General features: G+C 35.0%; 1 protein-coding gene across 1 annotated transcript; it reads right to left on the bottom strand.

The window, feature by feature from the left end:
* Nucleotides 1-162: 162 nt before the first annotated feature.
* Nucleotides 163-14,338, bottom strand: tpi1b (triosephosphate isomerase 1b). Its single transcript, XM_084090101.1, has 7 exons — nucleotides 14,099-14,338; nucleotides 12,404-12,527; nucleotides 12,177-12,261; nucleotides 10,167-10,299; nucleotides 10,007-10,092; nucleotides 9,814-9,901; nucleotides 163-765 (listed from the first exon to the last, which is right to left on the bottom strand). The coding sequence occupies exons 1-7, from the start codon at nucleotides 14,208-14,210 to the stop codon at nucleotides 647-649; spliced, it is 747 nt and encodes a 248-aa protein (XP_083946227.1). The 5' UTR covers nucleotides 14,211-14,338; the 3' UTR covers nucleotides 163-646.
* Nucleotides 14,339-16,824: the final 2,486 nt, after the last annotated feature.

The following is a 16,824-nucleotide window of genomic DNA, read 5'->3' as shown; positions in this document are numbered from 1 at the left end:
CAACAATATTTCTGTATCAAAAAAGATTCAGTCTTGGTGAGCATAGACTTACAAAAATAAAAATAAATATCTTACTAACCCCAAACTTTTGAAAGGTACACGTTGCTACAAAAAGAAAATTATGCAGAATGTTTCAGTAAAATAACTTGAGACAACAGTAAATAGTTGTACACTTCTGAAACATTTATTAGAATATAACCGTCTCGTCCTTTATATCAAATAACCATGGTTATTACATATGAGCAACTTTGCCACAGGCCAGCCAGAGAGAGACTCTTTGAGGGACAGGAAAACATAAGGACAACCACATTCATGGAAAGTAGTTTCACTTGAATTAAACAGACGCTGAGGTTGATTGACTTCATCCTAGAATTTTGACACCATGTACACAAGAATGTTGGTAAACAATATTCAAGTAAAGGCGTGGGCCCTAAAGCCCAATGATGGTTCTCATTACGGTCCTGTACTTTACACAAATAGGAGATTTAATAGCACACGTTTCAGTGGAATAAAACCCTTGAGTTTTTAAGTTTGTCAAGCTGTCCGTTTATAATAACAATACAAAAAACAAAACCACAATAACACTTTCTAAAGAAGAGCAGGATTTGGGAGCAGACCTAATTAGATAGATGATGGTTTCAGCTCTTCAAGCTTTCGCATTAATAATCTCAATAAACTCCGGTTTCAAGGAAGCGCCGCCCACCAGGAAGCCATCCACGTCTTTCTGGGAAGCAAGCTCCTTGCAGGTCCCTCCAGTGACAGACCCTGAAACGATGGACCATAAAATAAGATTTTTTTATATATATATAAAGAGCAGCACACATAAAATATCTTTATTGCTGAGGATATTTGGATCTGCCATCTCTAAATCTTCCAAAAAGTAAAGCAAACCATTAACTACGAGCCCTAAAATAAGCACAGCTTCATCAGTTTATAGTAATAAATTACACTGGTATCATGTTGGAACGCTCTCAAAAAAGAAAGAAAAGGAGACAGTACAAAAGCTGTCTCTTGGGTTGTACCCTTGCAAAAGGTACACCTTTGTACCTTATTTACCCCTAAAGGCTAAATATTAGTACCTTAAAGAAATATATTAATACCTAAAGTGTACATATTAGTACACTTGTGAATGTATGCATTATGAATGCATGTCTACCCAAATTAGATGTCATTTGCATACCCATAATTGTACAAATCCTTTCATGCTTAAATTTGAATGTTTCGGTCATTACCAGTGAGGTACCCAGCCAATGTTGCTCTTTTAGTATTTGAGAAAAGATTGATGTTTTGAGTGTTTTTAAAAAGTGAAGTTTGGTATTTTGACAAACAAGTATACTACAGTAAAGCTGTATTTCTGTTTATTATAGAGTTGTTTGAAGTACTTGATTATGATTGGTCAGTCGCAGCATCCAGAGGTCAGATGTTTAGCTGTCGCCGTAACAGAAACTGGTACTAGTTTCACGTCTCTCATATTCTCGGAGGACTCTTTCTCGTTTTATACGGATGCAGAAAAATCACCTCAGAGGACTTTGCAACAATGTTATAGTAATATTAAAACTGTTTAGTGTTTGTCCTGTTGCTTGGCTCATACTTTTTGATATTTTTAGAGGGAGCTTTAAGATTGATATACTAGTGCCATAAAATAATTGCTTCAGTCACCATGGGTGAGACACTCAGTCGCAGTGATGGGGAGCTTCACTGCACATCAACTAGGTAGAAATTTACTCTTTTTGTATTTGTCCAGTAGGTTTCCTTTAAAAGGAAACTCCTCCATAACGGTTTAACGAAAGATTATTTGTTTGAATTCTGGGAACGCTGTCAGTATAAAGTTTCACCACAGTGGAACTGCTTTACACATGGTGTCATTTTGTTTCAAAGCTGATGTGCCATCATAAAAAAAACCTCTTGTCCAGAAAAAGTAAATGTAATTAGTAGCAGGTAACATTGTCGTTTATATTTGCATAATAGTGCCTTTGGCATGGTGAACTTAATCTTGTTTTCCTCAGTCACCATTTGCGAGATACTCGTTCAAATTGATGGGAGAGATTCTGAGAAGAATGAAAAGCTAGAAATTTGCTCTTTTAATATTTGTTTAGTAGGTTTTCTATAAAAGAAAGCCTTTTCAAACTTGTTAAAAAGAAGATATTGAGAAAGTTTGAGTTTGATATTTTAGTTACCAAGAGTGACATACTCATTCACAGTGATGGGGAGCGTCACTGCACAATAACTGGACAGAAATGTACTTTTTTACTATTTGTCCAGTAGGTTTCCTTTAAAAGAAAGCCCATTTATAGCTGTTGAAATTAAAATGCCAAGCTCAAACTTCCACAATCTTTTAGTGAAAATTTTATATCACAGCTCTATGTGGGGTTATTTTAACTCATTGCTGATGTGCCAACATAAAAACTTGTCCAGAAACAGTATACGTAATTAGGAGGTAACATTGCTGGGGTGTTTAAATTTGCATAATGCCTTTCACACGTTGAACTTAATCTTGTTTTCCTCAGTCACCATGAGTGAGATACTCGCTCAAATTAATGGGAGAGATTCAGTGAACTATGATTAGTTTGAAATTTGCTCTTTTAGTATTTGTCCAGTAGGTTTTCTATAAAAGAAAACCCCTTCATACTGGTTAAAAAAAAGATATCACATTTGAGCTTTCAAAATATTTTATGATAAAAATATTATTACGGTTGTTTAAAGGGTATTACTTGTATTGCTTTTGTGCTATAAACATGCTTATCCAGAAAAAATAAGTGTACTTTATTTTGATTGGTCAGTCGCAGCGTTCAGTGGTCAGAAGTTCCTTAATATTTACCATCACCCATCTGAGTATAAAAAAACCAGCACTAGTTTCACGTCTTTCGCATTACACCACAGACTCATTCTTTCGTTTTATGTGATTTATGATACAATTTATTTCACATAAGAGGTGTGTTAGAGCCAAAATGCTGTTTTGTATTTGGGTTGTAATTCCGTTGTTTAACACTGGGTGGCGTATGTCTGTAACTTGGCCTTGGGTATAAAGGCAGCAGATACAATGTTGTTTACAGGTGTTTGACCCGGAAGGGCAAAGGGTTTTTGACCGCTTGCTCGCGGCGCTTTGTATTGTTACACTGATGGAAACTATGGACAATGCTGTATTAAAATAAATGGACCACTTTGGATTTCAACTTTCGTCTTTATGCATTTGGTTTAGCACAGGGCAATCAAGTGAGCGTAGTAACATAGCGTGTCAAACACGCCTTCCCCGGGTTCAAACGACTAAGTAGTTCGGCATTAAAACGAACTTCTTAATAAGGTGTTTGTGCAGTTATTTGGCTGACAGGTTTTGATGCAGTATTTTTAGAGAAAGCTTTACGATGATATACTAGTAAATGTATAAAATAATTGCTTCAGTCACCAAGGAAGCTCCTTTATAGCTGTTGTTTGTGAGCCTTTCCCCATCAGTGTTTGTGAGCATCTCACCCATGATGACTCAAATGTTGAGTTCAAACTTTCTAAATATTTCAGAATATCTTCCTTTTAACAAGTATGAAGAAGAACACCTACTGATTACTACTGATCATCAAACCTACTGATATTTTTTTAAAGAAAACCTACTGATCAAATACTATAACAGTAAATTTCAAGAATTATAGTTCACCGAATCTCTCCCATCAATTTGAACGAGTATCTCACTCATAGTGACTCACAAGTTGACCTTAATCTTGTTTTCCTCAGTCACCATGAGTGAGATACTCATTCAGATTGATGGGAGAGATTCTGTGAACTATGATTAGCTAGAAATTTGCTCTTTTAGTATTTGTCCAGTAGGCTTTCTATAACAGAAAGTTCTTTCATACCTGTTAAAAGAAAGATATTTTAAAAGCTCAAGCTTATATATTATATTCTGAAGTAAAATATTAATAGAGTTGTAAAAAGGTTGATACTTTGTCATTACTTAGAGATGGGTGATACCACTTATTTTGTTTTTGATATGATACCCACTTAACATTATTTTTGAAAGGCATTTTAACATTCAATACGCCCTAATTGGAATTTATTAATTATATTTTTGTTTACACATGGTTAAAATATTTACTTGTAGTGGTAACCATGGAAATCTACAAAATATTATAAGCCTAGTTGAACTATGGTCACTGTAATGTTCATTTTCATTAGGGACCTGCAGTGACCGGATGTCTTATTCGGCAGTGTGTGAACGCTCTGTGATTGATTAGTTTTGACTTGCAGCATTTACATGCATTCAGATAAACAGGAAAATAGTTCCAGTACACAATTATCCACTAACATGTTATTCATCCAATTCAATTCAATGCATACTGTGTGCATTACATTTCTTGTCAAATAAACAAAATCACTGGTAAAAAAAAAAATATATATATATAGTGTCGATATTTTTATTTATTTGAGTATCGATACTGTCGATGCTCGACGTCAGTATCGATATTTCATATCGATACGCCCATCCCTATTGCTTATATGCTATAAACACACTTGTCCAGAAATAATTGCATACTTGATTGGTCAGTTGCAGCGCTCAGTGGTCAGAAGTTCCTTAATATTTACCATAACCCATCTGAGTATAAAAAAACGGCACTAGTTTTTCACGTCTCTCGTATTACACAGAGGATTCATTCTTGTTTTATGTGAAATCAATTGTATTAAAAATCTCATCAGAGGTGTTTGTGCAGTTACTTGGCTGATAGTTTGAGGAAGATTTTATCTATAAAATAATTGCTTCAGTCACCATGGGTGAGACACTCATTCACACTGATGGGGGAACGTCACTGCACAATAACTGGCCAGAAATGTACTCTTTTAGTATTTGTCCAGTAGGTTTCCTTTAAAAGGAAGCCCATTTATAGCGGTTGAAATAAAGATTGTGCAAGTTTGAGGTTGGTATTTTGAAGAGGTGAAATTATATCACAGCTCTATGTGGTGTTATTTCATCTCTTTGCTGATGTGACATCATCAAAAATCTTGTCCAGAAACAGTATATGTAATCAGTAGCAGGTAACATTGTTGGGGGCGTGTTAAAATTAGCATAATAATGCCTTGCACAATTTCAACTTATACTTGTTTGCTTCAGTCACCATGAGTGAGATACTCATTTAAAAAGGCACTGTTTAAGCCTGGTATTAAGATGTGTTTTGGGCAATTGGATCACATGGAGATGAAGCTAAATACTGGTGTAAACGGGGTCTACAACATTTTGAGCTTGGCATTGTCCAATTTTGACCACTTCCGGGGGTTATCGAAAACGCATATGACTGAATGCGTTCAAACAGCCACAAAAGACACCTACTCTCAGCCTACTGACCTAATGCATAAACATTATGGGAAGTGTTTGTCCAGTAGGATTCCTTTAAAAGGAAGCCACTTCATAATCTTGAACTTAATCTTCAAGAACTCTTTTTTTCAACAGTTAAGTTCAACTTGTGAAAGGCGTTACGCAAATTTAAACACGCCCTGAGCAATGTTACCTCCTACTAATTACATATACTGTTTCTGAAAAAATAAAATAACACCACATATAGAGCTGTGATATACGGAAGAGGATTAGGGCCAAGCAATAATAAAAAAATAAAACCATCTCGAGATTAAAGTCATAATAATGCAAAATTAAACTCGTTAAATTTCGAGAAAAAAAAAGTCGAAATACAATCTTGAGAATAAACATTACATTTCGAGAATAAAGTCGTTGTGTTTCGAGAAAAAAAGTCGATCAGTGCATTCGATCAGTGTTCATTGCATAGCCTATTGGTAGAGGACATGGCAGAGTTGGAATCACTTAGTCAAGCTATATTTTAGACTTTCTTTCAGTAACAAAGAAATACTATCAACTTTAGCTAATTATGACAGAATAATAATTAGCATACAAACTTTAAAGAGAATTTGCAAGTGGCTAGGTCTTTTAGAAAAAAATCAGTCCAATTTGCGCAATGTACTCTCTTTTGTCCAACATGAAATGACAACCAGTGGACAAATGCAAGGTTATCGCTGGCTTCACCTACGCGCGATTCATCAAGGTTTCGTGGTTTCCCAGGATACCATAAGACGCATTATTAAACTTGTTGATCCTCAAGGTGTGGAATTTTGACGAAGGAGACGCTTGAGAAGAAGGCAGATTATTTAGACTTTTTTCTCGAAATTTAAAGAGTTTTTTCTCGAAACACGACTTTATTCTCAAAACGTAATGAGTTTATTCTCAAGATTGTATTTCGACTTTTTCTCGAAATTTAACGATTTTTTTCTAGAAACACAACGACTTTATTCTCGATATTTAATGAGTTTATTCTCAAGATTGTATTTCGACTTTTTTCTCGAAATTTAACAATTTTTTTCTAGAAACACGACTTTATTCTCGATATTTAATGAGTTTATTCTCAAGATTGTATTTCGACTTTTTTTTCTCAAAATTTAACGAGTTTAATCTCACATTATAATGACTTTAATCTCGAGATGGTTTTATTTTTTTATTATTGCTTGGCCCTAATCCTCTTCCGTAGTGATATAGTTTCACTATAAAATACAAAGCTTGAACTTCTACAATCTTTATTTTAACTACTCTAAAATGGTTTTATTTTAAAAGAAACCAACTAGACAAATACTAAAAAAGTACATTTCTAGTTACTTATTGTGCAGTGACACACTCCCATCAGTGTTAGTGAGTATTTCAGCCTTGGTGACTAAAATATTAAGTTCAAGCTTTCTAAATAGCTTCCTTTTAACAAGTATGAAGAAGATTTTCTTTTATAGAATACCAACTAGACAGATACTAAAAGAGCAAATTTCTAGATAACCATAGTTCACCAAATCTCTCCCATCAAAACAAGTATCTCGCTTATGGTGACACAAGTTGACCTTAATCTTGTTTTCCTCAGTCACCATGAGTGAGACACTCATTCAGATTGATGGGAAAGATTCAGTGAACTATGATTAGCTAGAAATTTGCTCTTTTAGTATTTGTCTAGTAGGTTTTCTATAAAGGAAAGCCCTTTCATACCTGTTAAATGAAAGATATTTTGAAGTAAAATATTATTACAGTTGTAAAAGGTGTTATTTTGTCATTACATAATAGAGATGAGTGATACCACTCATTTTGTTTTTGATTTGATACCCATCATTTCAAGATAAGATATCTCTAAACTGAACTTTTAAATTGAAAAAAAAAATTAAATTATTGAATTACTAAGAGGAAAATTGTTAATGATACCCACTTAACATTGTTTGTGAAAGGCATTTTAACATTCAATATGCCCTAATTGGAGTTTTTTTAGATTATATTTTTGTTTACACATGGTTAAAATATTTACTTGTAGTGGTAACCATGGAAATCTACAAAATATTATAAGCCTTGTTGAACTATGGTCACTGTAATGTTCATTTTCATAAGGGACCGCCAGTGACAAGCTGTTGCACCCATAAAATGCAACCTTTTTATTCTGATTCTTATTTGGCAGTGTGTGAACGCTCTGTGATTGATTAGTTCTGACTTGCAGCATTTACATGTGTTCAGATAAACAGGAAAATAGTTCTAGTACACAATTATCCACTAACATATGCTATTCATCCAATTCAATGCATACTGTGTGCATTACATTTCTTGTCAAATAAACAAAATCACTGGTTAAAAAACAAACAAAAAAACTATAGTATCGTAAAGTAAAAATAATTGCTTCAGTCACCATGGGTGAGACACTCATTCACACTGATGGGGGAACGTCACTGCACAATAACTGGCCAGAAATGTACTCTTTTAGTATTTGTCCAGTAGGTTTCCTTTAAAAGGAAGCCCATTTATAGCAGTTGAAATAAAGATTGTGCAAGTTTGAGGTTGGTATTTTGAAGTGGTGAAATTATATCACAGCTCTATGTGGTGTTATTTCATCTCTTTGCTGATGTGACATCAAAAATCTTGTCCAGAAACAGTATATGTAATCAGTAGCAGGTAACAAGATATTAAAAACAAGTTCTCTTCAGTTGCCATGAGTGAGATACTCGTTCATATTAATGGGAGAGATTCGGTGAACTATGATTAGCTAGAAATTTGCTCTTTTAGTATTTGTCCAGTAGGTTTTCTATAAGAGAAAGCCCCTTCATTCTTGTTAAAAGAAAGATATAAAAAAAAAAAAAAAAAGTTTAAACTTGACATTTTGTAGTGAAGTAATAAAGCTTGATAAATGGTGTTACTTTGCCTAGAAATATAATACTATAGGTAGTAGTACTAGTGAATGACATCACTGGAGGCGTATGAATTTGCATTAGGTTCATTTTCAGTCCCATGGGTGAGATACTCACTCAAAGGGATCGGATGAATTCAATTTTAATGGGAAATTTGGTCTTTTAGTATTTGTCCAAAAGGTTTCCTTTAAAAGGAAGCTGCTTCATATTAGTAAAAAAAAAAGAAGGGTTTTTGTTTGTTTTAAAGGGTTTAGCAAACAGTCAAATATATATTTATCCATCTATGTATCTAGAAACAGTCTTGGAGGGCTTAGTAAAATCTGATCCACTTAAAGTGAAAGGCATAATGGGTAGTAATTTGAATACCACATTACTACTTACTGTATACATCAGTATGTGCTGCTTTCTATGTTTGAAAAAGCCGCATGTGAAACAATAGGCATTAATGCATGATGCACATTTTAAACAGAATTATGCTACATCACTGTCATATCACTTCAGTCACCATGAGTGAGGAATCCACTCGCAGTGATTCACTACACCAGAATTAGGTGGAAATTTGATCTTTTAATGTGTTGAGCATGTTTTCTTTAAAAGGAAGCTCCTTATTACTTGTTAAAATAAAGATTCATTTAAAAGTTTGATTGAAAATGAAAAAGTTGATTATATCTAAGAAGTGCATCTGCTTTAAATTTGAGATGTTTTGTAACAATATGACATACACCTTTTTATGTATAGTGACAATACTGACTGTTGTTACTGTACACTTCAGATTTGTCAGAAGCGTGTTTATGTAGTTGCGTGGCATGACTATAATAAATCCCTACATAATGTTTCTATATAAACATACTGAAGTGAATATAAACCAGAATAAACCATAAACCTTCCCAAAGAGTAATACACAGCACTAGCATCATGTCAGTATGTGTATGGGTTACATTTGCACAGCACAGTCCACAATGAATTCTCCAGTTCTTTATTTACATTCCTCGTTTTTTTAATAAGCAGTGGGTGGGAGGTGAAAGCATTAAAGGAGACGCGTCTAAATTTGCACACATGATGCCTTTTACATGTTTCAAATGCTTTTGGAATTATTCAATATAAAGTAATGGGCTAGTATCAAGTGAAAGATTTGATTTAACCGGTTTAACAAATATTTAATTTAACCAATCAAATGTTGGTTACAATAAATGTGCATGACTCCTCTTATTGTTGAACTTAATCTTGTTATCTTCAGTCACCATGAGTGAGATACTCGTTCAAATTGATGGGAGAGATTCAGTGAACAACATAAGCTAGAAATTTGCTCTTTTAGTATTTGTCCAGCAGGTTTTCTATAAAAAAAAGCCCCTTCATATTTGTGAAAAGAAAGATGAATTAAAAGTTTAAGCTTGACATTTTGTTGTGAAATAGTGTTTACTTTTGATAAATGGTGTTACTTTATCTAGAAATAGTATGCATAGTTAGTTGTGGATGACATCACTGGGGGTGTTTGATTTTATCAGGTTCACTTTCAGTCATCATGGGTGCGATACTCACTCAAAAGGATCGGATGAATTCAGTTTTAATGGGATTGTTGGTATTGTTCTATGGAAAAAGGAAAACAACATTTAGAGCACTGACCTCCATAGATGATCCTGACGGAGCTGGCAACAGCTTCTGAGACGTTGGCCTTCATCCACTGCCTGAGCTTGTCATGCACCTCCTGAGCCTGTAAGAACAGCAGTGAGAGACTCGGTCACTGAGTTCAATGAAACCAGGAAACATGTTTGAAAAACCTCCATTCTCTAATCCATTCCAAACTTCTCATCTGTACCTGTTGGGGTGATGCAGTTTTCCCAGTGCCAATGGCCCAAACAGGCTCATAAGCAAGCACCACTTTGCTCCAATCCTTCACATTATCTAAAAGAGATGATAGTTTTATTTCAAATACAAGGAATGTTTTATAATACACACACCACTAAATCAAAAGTTACCTGCAATGAACTTGGTCTGTGCAAAAACCACTTTCTCCGTGATTCCGGCCTCCCTCTCATCCAGCTTCTCACCAATGCAGGCGATCACACTCAAACCGCTCTCAAGAGCATGAGCGACCTTCTGTCCAATCAACTACCAGAAGAAGAAAAAAAAGTTCATATGATTTAAGTGAAATGGTGACCGATTATCTTTTGTGAGACCATTATATGCTTTCAATTTTAACTTTAAACTTTGTTTCCTATGTGGTTTGTCATGGTAATCATATTCATACGTACTAAATGTACTACATGACTAATAATTTCATTTTTCTGTTCAATTCCATTATTATCATAAAAATGCTCATTCAGAGACTATGTATATTTAATGAGCTTTGCAAATTTGCATACCCATAATAGTTGACATTTTAACCACCCAGGTAATAAAATTAGATAACAAAAATGTTGTAATTTTTCTGTTCAAAATAATGTTATACTTCATTAAATCAGCCTCAAACTCAGTGCTACTTTTATTCCATTTCTTACTGTATACATTTTTGTCCAGAGATGGTATGGGCAGGAGTTCAAATTTGCATACCCATAATGCCTTTCAGTTGTTCAAACGCTGCTAAAACTTATGCAAGAAATAACCACCAGTGAGGTACCCACTCAAATTGATGGGAGATCTCACTGCAAAAATAATAGTTGGAAATTTGCTCTTTTAGTATTTGTCTAGTAGGTTTCCTATAAAAGGAAGCCCCTTCATAACTGGTAAAAGAAATGTGTCTGGAAACATTTAGTGAACATAATAGTGAGCTTGAGGTTTTATAATTAAGTAATATTACAGCTCTATGCGTGATGTTACTTTAATTTATGAAGTGCTGTAGTAAACATGCTTTTTTAGTTCAAGAGGGTGACGTTGTTGTTTGTGTTTAAATTAGCGTAAAAATGTGTTTCACGTGTTTAAAGTGCCCCTAATATGCTTTTTCGAATATTACCTTTCATGCCATAGCTGTTTGTGAATGTAAAAGGTCTGCAAAGTTTTAAAAATCAAAGTGCATAGCAAATAAAGTTACTCCTGAAAAGAGTTGTAAGGAATCTTTCTAAGTCTTTCTTCCTGTTAAATATCTATGAAACAAAGTAACACATTTGCATAACTCGTGTTGGAATTGATATGGAAAAAGCAACACCATCGTTCGTATCAATGTGTATCAAGCGCTGAGGAAGCCTACGGAGCTGAAATTCAGATTTGGTAGTAATTCATGCGTTTCCGGCACATGCTATAAGCAGTTGACCAATCACAACAGACTGGGTCATCTGACCAATCAGAGCAGAGTAAGCTGACGGTAAGGATGGGTTTAGAGAGACTGAATCTTCAAAAGAACCGTTTTCTGACTCTTTGAGAAGAAATAAGGTGATGTGCAATGTATATAATGAGAACATTAAAGTGTTTTTTGAACTTTGAATGCATGTAAACCAACAAACCAAAGGAGACCACCAACAAAATTAGGAACCTTTAAAATAGCATAATAGGGGCACTTTAACTTCCATTCACCGTGTTTGTTTCAGTTACCATGAGTGAGATACTAATTCAAAGTAATGGGTAGGATTAACTGCTAAAAGACTAGTTGAAAACTTGCTCTTTTTGTTTTTGTCAAGTAGGTTTTCTATAAAAGAAAACCCCAAATATTTGTTTAAAAGAAAACTGACTTTTAAATTGTTTATGCTATGCTTATTTTGTTACTTGTTTGTCTAAATAGAAGGAAAATGTGGCCCTAACCAAGCACTTTGTTTTTTTAATAGTATGTTGTACATTGATTACACATAGAATTTACAACAGTACAGCTGCTATAAATCAATCTACACACAAGAGGGCAGTAAAACACATGGTTTTAGTAGCATTTCCAGTGTCAACACATTATACTGACATCAAATACAAAAAAAAAAAAAAAATGCTCAGAAAACACACTACAGCTGCTGATTTACTCAATAATAAAAATAGGGGTTTCTATAACATGTAAGGCACTAAGTTACCTCATCACTCTCTCCAAACACATGGCGTCTCTCAGAGTGTCCCAGAATCACCCATTTTACTCCACAATCCTTAATCATCGCTGGGCTGAAACAATACAACGGATCTTTCAAGCGACAAATAGGAGTAAAAATAGAAAAAAAACAGCCATAAAATGTGAATGAATTCGATACATTTTCATTTTCATGGATTATTTACTGTGTTTCTGGACTGTAAACGGTTGACGTACCTGATCTCTCCGGTGAAGGCTCCCTTTGCAACCTTGTAGCAGTTCTGTGCCGCCACATCAATGTTAGGTTTCAGCTTGGACCTGGCAAAGTCGAGGTAGATGGGTGGGGCACCACACACAACCTCTGTCAAACAAGCAAACGGGTAAAAAAAAAAAAAAAAAAAACTAAACACGGAATAACTGCAGTCTTTTTTATGTGAAAGACCACCATGGCAAATCGATGTTACTGTCCTGAACATTTAACCTGATTACTGACAGGACAACTTGGAGTTCTTGATAAAGGCAAGTAAGAGGCCTTAAGTATAATTGTTAAAATGTCCACCTTTCGGTCATGGTACACATGTTTTTTTACTGTAAAAACTTTAACAATTTTATAAAGTAATAAACATAATGCCATTTATGTTCTTATGGATGTGTCAAGATAAACATTTACAGAACAGAAGCAGCTTAGGTTTACTTTATTCCATACATCATTTTTTTGTTCTGTTTAGAAAATTCATGTATCATTTATGAAACACCAGTCTTTTGAGGAACATTTATTTTTCATCTCTCAGTCATCAGTTTCATTGCATTAGATGTTTTGCCCCCATTGCACTTAATATTTTGTTTAAAGGTTCAATAAACTGTGCAGTTTTAAAACTTTTTTGTGTGTTTTTATGATTTTTAAGGCTAAGCTGTGTTCCCCTTAGACGTGGCATTTATACTGTAAAATTATCTTGGGTCAGCCTAAATTAAACTCACTGTAAAGGGCAGACATATCTGGCGCTTCGGCCCCCTTGATAAAAGGTCAAAGGAAAAGTTACTCATATGACTGCATACTACATAGGCCACGAAGTAAATCGAAGAATAGTTAGTCCAAGATATGACAGTACGACCCATGACCTTTGCGCGTTAAGCGCTTCTCTCGGGTTTCAGACCATGAATGAAACAGGCGACGCACAAGCAGCGTGACTTTTGGACTTTACCAATTCAAAGTCCACAGTTGTGTCATTGACACATCAACTCTGTCTGGATTCTCAAATAAAGTCGGACGGTGATGCAGCCAGGCTTACGTCACAGCGAACAGCGGAAACACCGCGCGATCAGAAATCACTCAAAACGCGAAACTGTAACAACTATCGTTCTTTCTCCAGGGTCATATTTTTTAAAAAAAAATAGCATGAACTAATATAGTACAGTTTTGCTGATAAACCGAGCATCCTAATAATCCTGTCATTTGATTTGACAGGCCTTGAACATGCACACGGTGGAGAGGCTACGTGCTGGAAATCACACACCCATTTCCAGCATTAACCCTTGAATCACGACACAAGATGAGCATCATTCATTTATTCATATCGAAACATGACGGGCAGTCCACTCTTTTATAAATCGAATAGTACTTTATATCAAATTTGAACAGAAACTGGTTTAAATGTTTCTGTCTGGTTGCCGCTAACGTTAACTGATTAATCGAGATGGTTACAAGCAATAGATTGATTTACACTGTAGAAAACAGAGCTGTTATCTTATTAAATAACTACAACGAGAAAGAGCCTGTAAATGATGCGCTTAAAGGCGATGGCAGCTGTCAAAAGACCCGCGTGAATGTCATTTCAGGGTCAATGCAGTGGGTTTGCACAACGCCGAAAAGGCCTGTGTTTGCAGTGGCATGTGATTGTGCCTGGTGAAGAGGAAACTGGATGAAATACGCACCGGTGTCAGGGTTGAGTTTAGCGTTATTCAATGTGTTGGCGAGCTCTTCAATGCTCTTTTTGTCGCCGTTCATTTTCCAGTTGCCACCGACGAAAAACTTCCTGCCACTCATGATTGCAAAAAAATGTTGCTTTCACCAGAAAACAATTGACGAAAGAAACAAACGGGAAGACCTCCAGACGAAGAGACAGCGAGGAACTACAGTCCGCTGGGGTTTATATAACGCTGGCTGTAAGCTCCGCCCCCCGGCGCTTCCCATTGGCTCAAGACAACACGCCTGCTAACGTGCTTTCTTTGATTATAGGAGAGAGATACGGGTGTATTCACTGTTCTTTTGTGTTCATTTACTACAAATCACAAATCAGCTGTGCTTTGAAAATGTTTTATCCGGTTCTTTCACTTATGGCATGTTTATCATCCCAGGAGAGATATATACAAATGTAAATACGGAGAAATAAACTAATTTTTTGAAAAACCTTTTCTCATTTTTAAAGTCAGAAGTTCAACAATACCTAAAACAATATTAAAGTTTGAGTGTTTTATTTAACTTTTAATGTCCATATTTATTTTTTATTTTTTTTGTCCTTATGTAACCACTGAATGTAATTGTAAATCTTTAATAATTGCACTTGCAATCTATTACTTTTGATAGATCCAATTGAAATAGGAGAACATGGATCTATCGGCCAGTAGAGCTGGCACTAGAGATGTAAAGAGACCCAAAAATTCTGTCATTGTTTACTCACCCTCAGGTTGTTACAAACCTGTATGAATTTCTTTCTTCTGGTGAACACAACTGTTTTGAAGAATATGGTATCAGACCATTGTGGGGCACCATTGACTTCCATAGTATGGGGAAAAATAGTCAATGGGGTCCATCAACTGTTTGGTTACCGACATTCTTCAAAATATCTTCTTTAGTGTTCAGCAGAACAAATACATTTACACTGGTTTGAAACAACTTGAGGGTAAGTAAATGATGACAGCGTTTTCATTTTTGGGTGAACTATCTCTTTAATGTGCATTTGGAGGTGGGATTAAATTTGCATTCCCACAATGCTTTTCGCTTATGTCGTCTATCAAAGATGTTTTCTGTTATTTGAAGTTATTTAAAGGAAAAATATTGCATGAATTGCACGAACGTTTGTTAATACAACAATAATTTTAGTTTTAATTGGTCTTCTGATATCTTTATTAATTATTCTACTCCAGTCATGTGGTCACCGTCATCGATATGCCTGTCGAAAGTACCGAAACGGGTTCATCATACGCTTCAACGTGGAAATTTGCTCTTTTAGTATTTGTCTAGAAGGTTTCCCTTAAAGGGAAGCCCACCATGCAAAGTTCAAAAGACAGAAAAGTTACAAAAATGTTTTGATTTTGACAAACTGTGACAACGCAATTGGTGTTAAACATAGTATGATTCATTATGAGGTTATTTTGGAGATGTTATCAAGACTTTTGCGCATCAATTACTAAATATGCTATTTAATTAGAAATTATTATTTGTTAATTGCAGTATTATTCCATTAAATAACATTTTTATTTATAATTATTATAACGTATGTTAATAAACATCAGTATAAAATGCTCATTTTGAAATTGCTCGTTTTCATTTATATCCGTAGTCCATACACGTCACAACAATGACATTACTTGTAGTGTGACAAAAAATAACAAATATTCAATACATAAATGACAGCATACCCCACACAAACACCATCCTCAAAAGAACAAGTTACTAAATTCTAAGTTAACTTAAAAGTGATTACAGATCTGGTTTGTTTTATGCCATTGTTTTAAACAAACGTGTATTATTGTACACTTGCGTACTACTGTATATCAATTATTTATTATACAGTTGTTTAAATATATATATTTAAAGTTAGTGCTCTAAAAAGAAAAGATGCCTACAGTAATAGTGGAAAATGAAGGGGAAAAAAACAGGGTAACACTATTTTAAAGTGTCCTTTTGTAATTACCATAGTAATGACAGTAAATTATGCATAATTACATGCAACTAACCCTCATCCTACCCTAACCCTATAGTAAGTACATGTTGTTAATTCATATTACTCAGTGCTTATTTGTATAATTACACTGTAACAAGGATGGACACCTTAAAATAAAGTGTAACCAAAAACAGGCGGGGGATCAATACATTTAGCAAGTAATTTATAGTTTTAAGGCATTCCCTTTTTGAAGCAGCTTGAAGCATGTAAATAAAATGTTCAAAACATTTTTAAATGCGACAACTTGGAGCTGGAAACAGTACAAACAGTATGCAGAGCATGATGTGCAACCATAGACTGTAAAAAATAGTGTGCAACAGGACAAGTGCAGCAAGGCCGTTTGGTTCGACAAACACTAGAGGGCAGTATTGTGAAGCTGCTTTATTTTTATCAAGACACTTTTTTTTTTTTTACTGTCAAACTGAACAATAAGTCAGTTTCTGCGTATGTCATTCGTTCTATTTGTTCTTTTACTACACAAACACAGTCTCACGGACTAATAATGTTTCCATTATCCTAAACGGACTTCAGCACTAAATAAACAATCTCATCCTCGTTTCGCGTCATTAAGGTGCTTGGCTATGAACTGAAATGGCACAAGGCGCAATATTGCGCAAAGCGTTTGCGAAAGCCGAGATTGAAGGGTCACTGTGAATGGTGTGACTCTGTGAGAGGTGACGAGAGGAGGAGTAAGCAAAGCGGAGTTAAGGAGCG

Source organism: Abramis brama (assembly GCF_963993115.1).
Source record: "Abramis brama genome assembly, chromosome: 17".
In the NCBI taxonomy this organism is placed as follows: Eukaryota; Metazoa; Chordata; class Actinopteri; order Cypriniformes; family Leuciscidae; genus Abramis; species Abramis brama.
Note: the sequence above shows the minus strand (reverse complement) of the source record. Positions and strands in the feature narration are given on the sequence as shown.